This window comes from Vicia villosa, linkage group LG1 (genome assembly GCF_029867415.1).
Source record: "Vicia villosa cultivar HV-30 ecotype Madison, WI linkage group LG1, Vvil1.0, whole genome shotgun sequence".
In the NCBI taxonomy this organism is placed as follows: domain Eukaryota; kingdom Viridiplantae; phylum Streptophyta; class Magnoliopsida; order Fabales; family Fabaceae; genus Vicia; species Vicia villosa.
The window spans coordinates 111,121,605-111,137,426 of NC_081180.1; the positions used below are offsets into that span (position 1 = coordinate 111,121,605).

Sequence of the window (15,822 nt, forward strand, 5' to 3'; positions counted from 1 at the left end):
TGTGGTTACTTAGGAATGGAGTGGGTTTTCGGAAGGAAGCTTGGAGCATTAACAACACCGTTTGGAACATCAAATTCTTGGTTTGGAAATGGTCTTTTTGCGGGAAGATTACCCATCCCAATTACTCTTTTTACGATTTTAGTAAGGAGCCTCTTTTCTTTCTATAGTAAGGATAATTGGTGTGTAATTTTTCTTTTTGTCGGGCTTTCCCGCTCTCCTTTGTAATCGGGTTGGAGAACCCTTAGTTCTCCGTTTAATATTATTTCTTGATTACAAAAAAAAAATTTATTCAAAACTTCTCAAACAATAAAAATTCAAATTTCAAAAATTCAAAACTTATGATTTATCTTTTTTAAAATTTCAAAATTTAATATATAAATTATAAATATGAAATTTAAAATTTAAAATCTTCTACAAACTCAAATCTTATCTAGTCATAGGCTAGCTGTAAATTTAAATTTAAATCTAATATTTTATTTTTAAAAAAGGTTTGGAACTGCAAATTTTGATACTAGTCAAATATTTTAATGGATAAATTAGTAAGAAACCCGTGCTATCGCACGGGTCCCGTCTGAATTCATATTACATGTATCAATTATATATTTAAAAAGGTAAATTGTATAGATAAGTAAATAGTTTAAAGATAGAGGTATATCGCAGATACGTTCACATCTACCAGCAAATTCAAATGAGTTAATTCTAAAAATTTATTAAACCTATTTTAGATATTAGTCTATTTTTCTAAACCTAAAATGTATGACAACTCTCCGTCAAATTTTCAATTTATAAATTTTACAAATCTAAAATATAGGACAATACCCGTCAAAATTTTTAATAAATTATGTAAATATGCTCATGCAAATTCAATACGAAGATTATAATCAAACGTATAACCTAATCTTCAATAACAATATTCATAATAGCAAAAAATCATATATAAATTTATTGTAAAATTTTGTAAATAAAAATATAAATTAAAAAAATCAAAAAATATCATCACTTTTATATTAAAACGTGACAAAGGATCAAAACTTTTTAAATTTAAAGTAGACAGACTATTTTCGTCAATCAAATAAAATTGAAGATTAAAATTGAAAAAAAAAATGAAAAAAATGAAAAAAATTAACTACCCGTGTGGTCGCGCAATGTCATTCTAAATAAGGATATTAAAATAATTGTTTTATTATCATAATCAAAATATCAAATCACATGTTTATGACTCTATATTGGAAATTTAAACAATTGCTCATGTTCATTATTGTCCAAAAAAAAATCATAATAATTACAATTAATGTATATTATTTTCTACATTTTTATATAAAGACAAAATTTATTTTTGATGTATCGATAAGACTTTATGTTATGTGTACTATAATCAAATAAAATGATAATTGTAAAAATAGTTAGTGAAGCGTTCTCTTGGGTCTACTTTGGCAAAATTCACTAATTCTTCATTAAAAAAATTATGATTATTTGATAAAAAATAATAAGATGACACCCAAAAAAATACATAGAAACGTATGATTTATGGCACTAAATCATCAAAATTAAATTTAAAATAACTATCAATAAATTACTTTAACAATATAGTCCTAAGTCAACCCACCAAAATATTTTTAAAAAATTACAATAAAATATATAAATTAACCCGTTTAAATTAGAATACAAATTTTATTATAAAAAATTTCAACTTTGCATTTTTACTTTGGAACATAAATTACAATATGTAATTTAGTCGCGTAAATTAGAATATAAATTAAACTATAATATCACAAAAAAAAATTGTATAAATTATTTCTTAATTGTTAGATTATAAGTTTAAATCCGCTACCGTCAAACTATTTATCTTTTACTTAAACTTCTTAAAATAAATGAAGACACAAAATATTTACATTTTCAAACATGTTTAAAAAAATAATATTATTGTCTATGAAAATACAATTAAGCTGAATATGAGCAACACGTGGAAAAAAACAGTTAATCTATCGACATAAATATAAAAAAATTAGAAGTTTATTTCATAATATTTCAAATGCAATATGAAACCTAAAAAAAAGATTGACTCTTCAACACACTCAATTCCATTCTTGCAACTATTCACGATTTGTCCATGTCTACAAATAAATTAATTGTTGGAGTATCAGGTTGTCCTCAATCTTCAGAAAAAGGAAATGTCTAAAAGCCATTAATGAAGAATTTGCATTATGTGAAATTAGAGAAATTCCTATTATAGTATAGGTGATTCATTACTTGAAAAATGAAATCTAATTAAACTCGATCACTATAATTCCAATGATGGTTTTCATCGGTACAATATATTTCATTCCAATGCTTCTGATTCTAAACTCCATTTTCTATTCAATCATACACAGAGATGCTGCTTGAATCCTTTTTCCGAATATGCAAAGTATCCGACAACATTTTCACCGAAAGACTTCCTACTTCAATCAAAATATTTCATAGTGTTTCTCAAACAATAATAATAGAAACTTGTAATAGGTTATGCACCAGTGCTATGAAATTAACCATCATTAGAAACCAAAAATATGAAGATCATAAAAATGCATATATCATAAAAATGCAATTGTAAAAGTTTCACGAAGATGAAACAATTTAATGGCAAAAGTTATGCTTCAGAATGAACTATTTCAATTAAATTCAATAGTTTAAAGATGATAATTCAGGAAGATGAAATAGTTGAAATAGAACAATTTAGATTTCAGTTGTGATAGTTTAAGGATATTGATTCAATTAAAGAAAGAAAAACCTTTCAAAATGATTCATGCGGGAAAAAAAGTGAAGACAACATATTTGCAGAAAAATACTCATGTGAATGTATACACAGATGACAAAGGAAATTTCATAGTCAAAGAAGCATTCCCACCTTAATTTAGCTTTTTTTTCCCATAAAAGGCCACCAACCTATTATGAAGATCTGCAACCAATTTCCATATTTCTTATCATTAAGAATTAAGTTACGACACCGAAGCAATTTAAATATAATATTTAAACAATGAAAAACATGTACCTCTGATTTTGCATCTCGAATTGAAGAATTCAAATACTAATAATAACTGTCAGTGAGTAGATGCAAAATAGAACAATACTGCAACAAATTTTAAACAACAAATGTCAGGGAATATGGAAACGAAAGAGCATACAAAAATTTTAAATTCTCGTACTTTGAACCCAATAGGTGTAAACCCAATAAATCATCCCGTAGCAAGAATCAACATAAATATATCAACTCAAATAAAGCCAAATCCTGAAACCAAAAAAGTTATATTAGAAAATCGGAAGTGAAAATTGAAAATTATAGAAATGCAGAAGAGTCAGAAGTGGGTCACTGTATGAAAATCAATTCTGATTTGAAATGAAATGGAAAATCAAGGGAGTCCAAAACACAAAAAAGACCCACATAAACTTTCTTGCGACTTTCGTTGTTGTCGGAGCATCCACGACATGTTATGGCTTTGCCGGTGAAGTTGAGTGTTATGGCTTCTGGATCTGGAAACAGAAACAAACACCACAACTATATAAATTAGTATTGATATGGAAAATCAGAAGAAGAAGAAGAAGAAGGGTTTTCACAGATTGTAGATTTTTTCAACTGGAGGTTGAACGAAAAAAATTGGACATTGAGAGGAGGAATGAAAATAAGATGAGAAAGATTAGTTGTTTGTATTCTCTAAACCCTCCCTTTCAGATCCCTAGCGTGTAAATAGCGTGTAAATGTGAAAAATTGTTATTAATACTCATTTATTTGTAATTGCTTGAAATATGTAAAGTTAGTATAATGATAGCAATAACATAGGTAATGACAGAAAATTTTAATAATGCGTAGAAAAATAAGTTTTTAAGTTTAGGTTTAGGATTTTGAATTTCAAATGGAGTGGAACAATAAAACATAGCTATTGGAAATCATAATCATCTAATGGAATAATATTATAATTAAAATAAATAAAAATAGTTGGAATAAATTTGGTGTTGACACCTCGGCGGCATTTATTGTCAAATCCATACTCCCTCCGTTTTTTATTATAAGTCGTTTTAGACTTTTCACACAGTTTAAAAAAAATAATAATTGTTGTATGAAAATGAGAAATTATGAAGGTTTTTACAAAATTATCCTTCATTTATGACATATGAAAGATAAATTTATATAATTGAAAGAAGAGAGAATAATAAATATGTAAGGATATAATAGGAAAAGTAGCATTAATTATTCATTGGAATTGTAAAGCGACTTATATTTAAATACAAATTTTTTTTCCAAAACGACTTATAATAAAAAACGGAGGGAGTATAAATCAAGTATTATACAATTAGTCAATTTTAACCCTGAAATTAGAATAGTTTAAGTTTGTAATTAAAATGTTAATTATGGTTTTTCCAGATACTTTACTTTTTATATATTTATAATAGATTTGTAAAGTATTTTGATTTTTGTGATAAAAGAAACTCACTTATAATTGTGACGTGAAGACCAAGAAGCCTCTCTATCTATATATAAGGTTTTACCCTAACCCTTATTTTTAAATCAACACCACAATATGCAAAGGAAAAGAAATTGTGTTCAAGTTTCAGAACTACGAGATGATTTCTATTTACCGGAAGAATGTTGGGAATGTATATTCAAATTCCTTAACGAAGACTTCAAGTCTCTCAGCGTCGTCTCGAAACAGTTCCTCTCTATCACCAACCGCCTCATATTCTCTCTCACTCTTCTCCTGTATCCAAATCTACCTTTCTTCCTTCACCTCTTTCAAAGGTTTACCAACCTCACTTCCATCGACTTCTCGCGAGTCTACTGCGATCTCAACAGTCTTCTCCACGAAATCTCTCGTTTTCCTTTGAATATTACATCCCTCAATCTCTCCAACCGATCCAACTTTCCTGCCAATGGCTTGATAACTTTCTCCCAAAACATTAAAACTTTGACCTCTCTCACTTGTTCCAACATTCATTTTGACTCTAACTACCACTTGTTCCTCATTGCACATTGTTTTCCATTACTACAAATACTCCACTTGAGTAATATGGAATGTTTGATCTTAATCGACTCGTCCATTGAATTTGAATTTCCCAAATTAGAGATGTTGAAGTTATCCCATACAAGAGTTGATGATGAAGAACTCTATATAATCGCAAAGGCTTGCCGTCGACTTTTGCAACTCTCACTCAACGATTGTCACGAGGTTACACAGCAGGGAGTAAAGCATGTGTCAGAAAACTGCAAACAATTAAGAGAGATTCAAATACTTCCTTCAAAGGTATTATCATGGACAGATATAAGAGAACCACGTTGGAGCACCATAGAGAAGGAACTTTTTTCCAATTACATTGAGAAATTTCCTTTTGCTTTTAAATGATACAAATGTATATTTTCTCATTAATCTGCACATTATAATTGCGTAAGTTATTTTCTTTTATATAATGTAAGGAATTTGCTATGTTATGCGTGGGTATGCAATTGCTTCATCGAATTCAGTTTGCTATGTTCCATTATTGATTGCATAAATTTGACTTGTTTTTTTTATTGAGTTTTTAATGAGAGCTTGATATGCAAATGGGGTTTTATTGTTTAACGTTAAAATGTTTTCTTGGAAATGGTTAGCATTAGGGTCAAAAAGAAAGGCGTGATGTAATTTTTATGAGTGGTGTCAAAATCCGATGAATTTTATACTGAGTACGTAACATGGGCGAGCTGGTTTATGTAGTCTTTTATGTTCTTTGTATTTTGGATTCCATATTTTTTAAATGATCCACACAACGGCCATCCTGCTTTTGACCACACATTCAATGTCACAAAGTGGTCATGTTGTTCCTGTAAATTACTCTAAGTAACCGATGAAAACCCTAACCAACCAGATAACATTGGCCACAGTTTTCCATAATAATCACACCGAACAAATATATGATCTTTGTTCTCCACCTGTCCACACTTTGCTATACATAATTGTTCTTCAACACTAATAATTTGACGCCTAACCAAATTATCTTTCGTCAGAAGCCTGTTACGATATATCCGCCAAACAAAAATATTAACCTTTAACATAGTCACTTTGGACCACCAAACATGAGATTCACTGAATTGTTGAGGAGCCCATGACTTTGATAAAACATGATTGAATTGTTGAGAAGCCTCCGACTTCGATAAAACATGATAAGCACTTTATATCTATATATAAGCCAATGGTTGAATGAAAAAAAATCAATATATTTATAATATCAATTTAATCTTTAATAACACTGTAATACCCAAAATTAAATTATTTGAATTTTATATACTTCAAAATATTTTCTTATATTTATAAATTTTATAGACCAGATTGAAGAACGAATGATAATTTAGGGATTATATTTAATGATTTATTAATTTTTTTAAGGTTTCTCCAATGAAAATAACATAAGGTTTCTTCTTCTTTTTTTAATAAACAACTGATATTAAGAGAGGAGTATAATGGATACTCCAACCGTCAACAACAAAACGGAAAACTCCTACTTCTCAAAGCACTTGAGATGAAGGATATTTCAGACATGGAAATTACAGTTATCCGAAAGAACATAATAGGATTGAAGCCAAGACCAAGATAAAAAAACTACTCCCGACATGCACTCGGTGAAGCTATACGACTCATTCCTAAAAATGATCGCATTACACCTAATCCAAATGCTCTAAATCGTAGCTAACCAAATGACCACTATCGTAGTCCTCTTAGCTTTGATCTTCACCTTTTGAGAAAAATCATAGAACCCCACAAACTCCTCCAAGGATAAACTGTCTAATAGACCAATCCAATTGAACACTTTCCTCCATATACTAGAGACAACGGTGCAGTCCCCTGAAAAATGCGATAAATTTTCGTCCTCCGAAAGACAAAACACACAAGGTTGATCTCCCCGTTTCAACAAAATGTCTCTTTTTAATAATTGGTCCTTTGGTTGCTACTCTATTGTAAAAAATTCTCCACCCAAAAAAATAATCTTTGGAGGCACTTTTACCTTTCAAAGAAAATCAACCGTAACTGTCCTATTAGCTTTGCAAAAAATCTGTCGAAGCATGATTTAACCGTGAAAACACCTTTCGGATTGCCGCTGCAACTGTAACTGTCCAACGCTCCTTCAATGGGCTAAAAATCTTGTAAAATGTCGCACACTTCCAACCACAAAAAGCCAGATTCACTGTTGTTTTGGAACAGCTCAGCGGCTGTTTTCTGCCAGCCACCAGCCGAGAAATGACCAATTTCTGCGGTTGAAATAGCGTCATCCCGCGCATTAGCAAACAGCTCCGGATAGGCATAATACAGAGGCTGATTACTAGCCCAAACACTGTACAGAGGCTGATTAAAACTTAAAACTTCATAAAACACTCAAGTGTGTGCATTACATTGATATTTAAAAATAAAAAAGTAATTTCTCTGCAAAATAAATTTAAAAATAAAAAAAATCTTATATTTTAGAAACTAAAACTTTAGTAGATGAAGAGTTTCCTCTTTTTTAACGATGGTCTTGATAAAATAATTGAGACAACAACTTCAGCATTCACTTTGTCACAGTAACTCAAATCAACCTCTTTCAGTATGTGCAGTTTTCAACCAACTGCATCACTCCCTTTTCAGTGATATAATGGCAAAATGACAATAATAGTTTCAAAAGCCCACAATAACTCAAATCAAGATGCTCTAAATTGGGGAAAATGGAAGCTAACAATATGATGCTTTCATCTTCTATAAAGAAATTGTCAGTCAAACTTAAAAACTTTAACCGAGGGTTCATATCCAAATCCTTCAAAGAATCGGAACTCTCTACACTCTTTCTTATAATGTTTCTCAGTGTGATCTTGGTAAGTAAATGACAGTTCTTAATGATTGCAAACAAAGTTGAGTTTGTGAGGTTCCAACACTCCGAAAGTTTTATAGACGTCAAGCCACCAAGAAATAAAGATAGCTCGGCAATATGAGGGTCCTTTAAGAAATCAGCTCGAAGACCCAAATGTTGTATCCCATTACACTTGGATAATAAAAGAAAAAATTCATCATAGTTATAGTCGGTGCAACTATCGAGATGACAGAAAGCTTCAGCACTCAAAACACCATCAATTTATGTAGACACATTTTGTACTAATATTCAATCATAACACATAGGGTTATGGTTGGAGAACCCTTAGTTCTACCTATTAATATAATTTGCTTACAAAAAAAAATAATACCGACACCAAACCATAGCAATAAAACATAGAGTTAATTTGCATGTTGAATCAAAATAGAAATCAAATATGATTTGTAAACTAAATTATTATCTTTCCTATTCCAACATCTTACATGATACGAGAAAAATATCTTACATTCTTAAACTTTAACAGGGCACTCTCCTAATGTTGGCTTACATGATACAAGAAAAACATTTTACATTCTTAAACTTTAACAGGGCGCTCTCCTAATGTTGGCAAATAAGGCATCCATGATACGAGAAGACTTTTCTCTCTTTCTTGCTTAAATAACAATGACGTGGAGTTGTTATCTTTCTCAATGATGGTCTTAATACCATCATTGAAGCAACAAATTTTGAATGCACGTTATCGCAACACCCCAAGTTGATCTCTCTCAGGTGTGTGCAATTATCTATCACATGCTTCACTCCTTTCTCTGTGACATAATCACAATAGTGAAGGTTCAGTTGTAAAAGTTGACAACAATATTTTGAGATCACATAGAGTGCTTCATCATTAACGTCAGTAAATGACAAGTTTAACACCTCTAATTTAGAAACTCCAAAATTTATTCCAAATGTTTCCACATTTGAACAATGGGCTAAGTTTAGTTGCATAATCTTAAAGCATCTCCTTAAAACTTGACCAATACCTTCTTCAGAAATGTTGTGACAATCCTTCAAATCCAAGAGCTGCAAGTTAGGGAAAATAGAAGCAAACGTTATAATGCTTTCGTCACTTAACCATGAATTAGAACCCAACACCAGATACTTCAATTGAGGGTATACACCAGAGTCTATACAAGAATTTGTATTATGTATACTCTCTCGTCCAATAGCTTTCATTTTGATCTCGCAAAGTGTAGGACAGTTTCTAACAAGTGCAAACAATGTTGATTGTGTGAGCTTCTTACATTTGCTAAGATTTATAGACACCAACTCACTAAGAAATAATGACAATTCAACAACATGTTCATCATTTAAGAAACTAGCATTTTGAAGATCCAAATGTTGTATATGTTGATACTTGGATAATAAATTAAAGATTCCAACATAGCTATAGCCGGTGCAACGTTGGAGGACAATTCTCCTCAGAGGCAGACCTTCCCTTGCAATATTGGATAGCAACTCATCAGAGATATTAAGAAAAAACAAATCAAGACAAGTCAAACTCTTCAAACGCACTAAAGAGTCAATGAAAGGTGGAGTAATAGTTCTAAATCTGGAAAAGAAGAAAGACCTCAATGAAGGTCTCTCAGAGAGAGCTAACGCCATGCCTGCAATAGTTATTTTAAAACACCAATACAAGTTGGCCTCTTCTAGATGCTTGCAATTCTTAAACAAATGGAAAATCATTTTATCGTTGATATAACTATGACCAGAGAGGTTAACCTTACGGAGTTTGAGAAGTGCTAGTGTAAGAGCTTCTAGCTTTTTGAGGTATTTACCGCGGCACTTTTTGGGATTACTGAGGTCGAGTTCTTCGAGTAAAGGAAAACAATCGGCAATGAGTAAGAGGTCTGTGGTCTTGATAGAATATAAGTTGGAACAAGTGAGAGAAGTCAAGTTTGTAATATTTTTGGAGAAAATTCTCAATCCATTGGCGGGAATTGTGGGTTTATCGGAGAGATTGAGTGATGTAAGGTTGAGTTGAAAACAAGAGATTTGAGAGAGAAACATGTTGAGGTCACCGTGGAAGCAGGTAAGGTTGAGGGATATGAGATTGGTGAATCTTTGGAAAAGGTTAGGGAGGAATGGATAGTAGAGAGTGAGAGAGGATCGGAGACGGTTAGTGATGGAGAGGAACTGTTTTGATACAGTTGAGAGAAGCTTGAAATTGTCTTCATCATCTTCTTTGAGGAATTTAAATACCAATTCCCAACACTCATCTGGTAAATAATGAAATTCTTGTTTTGAAAATTTGAGAGATTTTCTTTTGCTTTTCATATTGATTGGAAGAATTTTGTGATGGTTTTGGCTGAGGGGTTACGTTAGGTTATGAACTTGAAGAAGGTTTTATAAAAACAAATTTTTTTTTAGTTGCAATACAAATTGGATGCAAAGTTTGTTTTAAGCTTACGGAAAAATAGGTTATTAAAACCTTCCATACCAAATAAAACAAAATAAAATCTCTTCATAACACAATTATTTATTGTTGCATTTCTATTAGATCAATTTACTATCAATTTACCAAATAAAATTTATTTAAAATCTATTATTTCTTTTCGGTCATTATTATAAATATCAAATTTAATCTTTAAAATATTTTAATACTCTTGCTATATAATTATAGTAAATAACATTAAAGTATAAGATGCTTATACATTTAATCTTTAAAATAATATTAAAATTTATTATTTCTCCTCCATCACTATAATAAATAAAATTGATTTTTTTTTGTTTTAATATATCTAGTTTATGTCTTTTCTTAAGAAACAAAAATGATATATTAAGCACCCAAAAAATCCTTCCAGCATAATAAACCGAAACAACCAAAATACCCGAAGAATTACAAATATAAAGTCACATTAACACTTTGAACAAAAACCGCAACAACTAATACAAACCAAAATCTATAAGCCACTATCTATATTATACATTGCATAGGATATATCCTCCAACTCTGGTAATCAACAGTAAACGATTGGAAATAAGATTCCAACCCGTTTAACCTTTTCACAAATAGAAATCAACGATTGAGTAATGTTTTGGAAACGTTATAGAAAATAGAAAGATTGCAGTTCAACCTTTTCGCGGAATTATTGCTAACGTAGAGGAATGCTATTGTGTATTGTGTGATTCGGAGATGGAAACTATATAGATCATGTCATGATGTCTTGTCTGATTGTGTGTGTTTTATGAGAGAAATTTTACTTGTGGTTGCACCTTGATAGGATGTTGGACATAAATTGTGTTGAACATCTTAGAAAGGTTATAGAAAATTTGAAGCTGACGAGGGTTAAGAGGAAGAGAGCTGTGGCATTATGGCTATCAGTGTGTTAGTGTCTTGATGCATATGGCATTGTAGGAATCAGATAATATTCAAAGGAGGTGTTGTGGATGTGGGGCTTTTATTGTTTAACGTTAAAATGTTCTCTTGGAAATGGTTAGCAATAGGGTCAAAAAGAAAGGTGTGTTGTAATTTTTATGAGTGGTGTCAAAATCCAGTGGATTGTATACTGAGTATGAGTACGTAAGGTGGGCGAGCTTGTTTATGTAGTCTCTTTGGCCCTTTGTATTTTAGGTTAATGTGACCCTAGTACTCTCCTATTAATGCAAGTTGTTTATCAAAAAAATATGGTTAATAGTAATTCACCCCCTGTAATGTTAGCGAATTTTATTTTTCCCCCTCCCAACTTTTTGGCAACAGTTTTTTCAAAAACTCGTTGCCAAAACCTGCCTTTGACAATGGTAAGGGGTAAACCAAAACACACTCATATTACAGGGGATAAACTACTATTAACCCAAAAAAATATTTTGGAAAATTCCTTGATTCTGTACTTTTCAAAACACACTCATATTACAGGGGTAAACTGTTGTCATATCTTAATTCAAGTATCATTTTGTTTTCACCATACTGTATGACATGTCTATGATAAAACTAAGACTTAATTTCTAATCCTTAACAAATTATATCCAAAAACCAATTCTGATTAAAAAGTAAAACATGATTTTTTTTAGTTCATTCACCCATGTTGCCAATGAAGACAACAATAAGTATGACACAAATTTAGTTCATGTAATATAATTTAAGAAAGTGTAAAGAAAAACATTAAAACTTAAAACTTCATAAAACACTCAAATATGTGCATTACATTGATATTTAAAAATAAGCAAAATAAATTTAAAAATAAAAAACATCTTATATTTTAGAAACTTAAACTTTTGTAGATGATGAGTTTCCTCTTTTTTAATGACGGTCTTGATAAAATAATTGAGACAACAACTTCAACATTCACTTTTTTACAATAACTCAAATTGACCTCCTTCAATTGTGTGCAGTTTTCAACCACATGCATCACTCCCTTTTCAGTGATATAATGGCAAAATGACAATAATAATTTCAAAAGTCCACGACAACTCTTTGAGATCCAATAGAGTGTTTCATCATCAACAACAGTAGATGACAAGTCCAACACCTCCAGTTGAGAAACTATAAAATTCATTTTAAGTCCTCTCACTTTATTACCATTAGTAAAGTTTAAATGCCTAATATTAGGACATCTACTTAGAACTTGACAAATACCTTTATCAGATATGAGATCAGAATAACTCAAATCAAGATGCTCTAAATTGGGGAAAATGGAAGCTAACAATACGATGCTTTCATCTTCTATATAGAAATTGTGAGTCAAACTTAGAAACTTTAATCGAGGGTTCACATATAAATTCTTCAAAGAATCAGAACTCTCTACACTCTTTCTTATAATGCTCTCCAGTGTGACCTCAGTAAGTAAACGACAGTTCCTAACTAGTGCAAACAAGGCTGAGTTTGTGAGGTTCCAACATTTCCTAAAATTTATAGACGTCAAACCACCAAGAAACAAAGATAGCTCGGCAATATGAGGGTCCTTTAAGAAATCAGCTCGAAGACCCAAATGTTGTATCCCATTACATTTGGATAATAAAAAATAAAGTCCATCATAGTAATAGCCGATACAATTATCGAGAACAAAGCTCTTCAAAGGAAGACCTTCCCTTGCAATAGAGTAGAGCAAATCATTTGAGATTTGCGAATCACAGAACTTAAGACAATTCAAACCCTTCAAACTAACGAAGGAATTAATGTACTGTGAAGTCACATAACTTGTATCCTTTAACTTAATTTTTGAAACGGATAAAGATTTCAATGTAGGTCTGTCTCGCAGAACGGAAGCAACGCGTGCGTCGAGAGCACGAAAGCGGAACTCGAGGCAAAGGGAATTAAGGTTGTGGAATCTACGGAAGAAGCGATTGAGAAAACAAGGTTTTGGATTGCGAGTAGCAATAGAGAATGTGAGTCGGTTGGTGATGGAGAGAAACTGTTTCGAAACGAGGGATAGAGACTTAAAGTCTAGCTTGTGGTTGATAAGGAATTTGAAAACATGCTCCCAACAATCATCAGGTAAATAAAATTCGTGTTCATGCTCGAGACAAGTTTTCTTCCTCTTTATCTTAGTGAAGAAGAAGGGTGATTTGTGAAAACTTCTCTTCTTCTTTTTCATTGGTGCCGTTTTCCAAAGTTTTGAGGAGTAAGGATTGGGTGAAGTGTGAAACAAACTAAATTAAGGTTTAGATATTTTATAACTTCAACATACTTAATGGATATTTTATAATTCAATTTCAACGAAAACTAACAAGATATATTCAAAAACCACTTTCCCAAAGATTTTGGTTGCAATACAAAAACAAATCAAGGTTTGATTTTACCTGACAAAAAATAGGTCATTTACACCTTCTGTACTAAATCAAAAAAAATATTTTTTTTTCCGAAAATACAAACATTTATTAATGCATTTTTTAAAATTAATTTGCAATTATTTTCAGAAAAATAATGAATGAATTTTAAAACCGCCTGAATTTGAGGATAAAATAGTTACATAATTCTTTTCTTTTAAATTTCCCGTCAAAAAGAGTCTTGATCTCTCAAATAAATCATGTATATTAAATAAAACAAAATCTCTTTTGTTTCAATTTAAGAGTGTGTTTGGATGGAGCATTTTAATGAGGGAAAGTAATGTTTTGAGGGAATTTAAAATGATTTGACCAAAATCCATTGTTTGGATACAAAAATGAAGAATTGTTAAAATGATAGAAATTTATGGAGTATTTCATCTAAGTTAAATTTAATTATTTTGAAATGGCACCAAAAACCAAAGAATTTGAAATTCCTCTCATGTTCCATAGAATGTATTTGTTATTATTATTTCTTTAAATTTTACAAATTGGTCCTCATATTTTCCAAAATTATAAAATTGACCCCAAAAATTTTTTAAAAATTGCAAATTGGTCCTTAAGAATTTTTAAAATTTATAATTTGGTCCTTCAAATTTTTAAAAATTGCAATTTGGTCCCCACTTTTCAATTTTTTAATTTGGTCCAAAAAATTTATATTTTATAAAAAAATACCCAAAAAATCTAACAATGAATTACCTTAATACTTCATCCAAACAAAATAATTTAAAATGAATGGATTTCAATTGAATCATTTGAATTGCTTTGAATTTTAAATTCCCTTAAAATTTCTAATTACCTCATCGAAACACACTCTAAGAGTGTGTTTGGATGAGGTAATTAGAAATTTTAAGGGAATTTAAAATTCGAAGCAATTCAAATGATTCAATTGAAATCCATTCATTTTAAATTATTTTGTTTGGATGAAGTATTAAGGTAATTCATTGTTAGATTTTTTGGGTATTTTTTTATAAAATATAAATTTTTTGGACCAAATTAAAAAATTAAAAAGTAGGGACCAAATTGCAATTTTTAAAAATTTGAAGGACCAAATTGTAAATTTTAAAAATTATTAAGGATCAATTTATAATTTTTTAAAATTTTTTGGGGTCAATTTTATAATTTTCGAAAATATGAGGACCAATTTGTAAAATTTGAAGAAATAATAATAACAAATACATTATATGGAACATGAGAGGAATTTCAAATTCTTTGGTTTTTGGTGTCATTTCAAAATGATTAAATTTAACTTAGATGAAATACTCCATAAATTTCCATCATTTTATCAATTCTTCATTTTTGTATCCAAACAATAGATTTTGGTCAAATCATTTTAAATTCTCTCAAAACATTACTTTCCCTCATTAAAATGCTACATCCAAACACACTCTAAGAGTGTACTATATAATTATAATAAATAACAATACTTATAGATTTCTTTTGGTACAAAGATTTAATCTTTACATTATATTATTTCTCTTCATTCATCATCATAAATAAAATTGATTACGGTCGATTGTTCATCAAAAGTTAATTTTGGGTGAATTATAAGGACATGCAAGGCAACATACCTCACAAGGTCATCACATTCCACAACTTGTGTCTTTGATTTGAGGAAGGCTCTTTCTCGCTAGGGAGTAGGGAGTCCATTGTTGATCAAATCAACGACGAGGCTATAATATGATCTCGAACTGGAATAACCTAAGGTGTTCTAAAAAACAAGGTCGTAAGTCTTTTTTTCGTCTTGGTGTAATTGTTTTAGTGATCATGACTTGAATCAGAATGATTTGATTATGGAAATTCACAGAAACCAAGAATTGATTATCATAGACTGTTTTGTTACTGAACCAAAAATGTTAGTGAACTGGTGAGATGTACCTTTAGGGAATTGGAGAAGGTTTCTCGTATGGCTACACGAGGGGTGGATCTACAAATTTAGTGCTCTAACGCACAAGTTAGTCAATGAATCCAAAAAGGGGTAGATTTGGTTATGGTTAAAATCATACCTCAAACTTCATGTAGGGCACCTTATATATATATATATATATATATATATATATATATATATATATATATATATATATATATATATATATATATATATATATATATATATATATATATATATATATATATATATATATAGGGATAGGATCAAATGACACCAAGGTGTCAAAG

At 30.4% G+C, this 15,822-nt stretch overlaps 2 protein-coding genes and 1 long non-coding RNA gene across 3 annotated transcripts; all 3 read right to left on the bottom strand.

Moving 5' to 3' along the window:
* Positions 1-2,279: 2,279 nt before the first annotated feature.
* On the bottom strand, positions 2,280-3,565 carry LOC131614388 (uncharacterized). The gene is made up of 5 exons (XR_009287644.1): positions 3,419-3,565; positions 3,183-3,265; positions 3,029-3,106; positions 2,885-2,935; positions 2,280-2,438 (listed from the first exon to the last, which is right to left on the bottom strand). It is a non-coding gene; the product is annotated as an uncharacterized LOC131614388 (long non-coding RNA).
* Positions 3,566-7,133: 3,568 nt separating this feature from the next.
* Positions 7,134-10,158, bottom strand: LOC131651498 (uncharacterized). Its single transcript, XM_058921160.1, has 3 exons — positions 8,736-10,158; positions 8,548-8,663; positions 7,134-7,343 (listed from the first exon to the last, which is right to left on the bottom strand). Exons 1-3 carry the CDS (start codon positions 10,156-10,158, stop codon positions 7,134-7,136), a joined length of 1,749 nt encoding a protein of 582 aa, XP_058777143.1.
* Positions 10,159-12,080: 1,922 nt separating this feature from the next.
* LOC131651504 (uncharacterized) lies at positions 12,081-13,415 on the bottom strand. Its single transcript, XM_058921166.1, has one exon. It carries the CDS (start codon positions 13,413-13,415, stop codon positions 12,081-12,083), a length of 1,335 nt encoding a protein of 444 aa, XP_058777149.1.
* Positions 13,416-15,822: the final 2,407 nt, after the last annotated feature.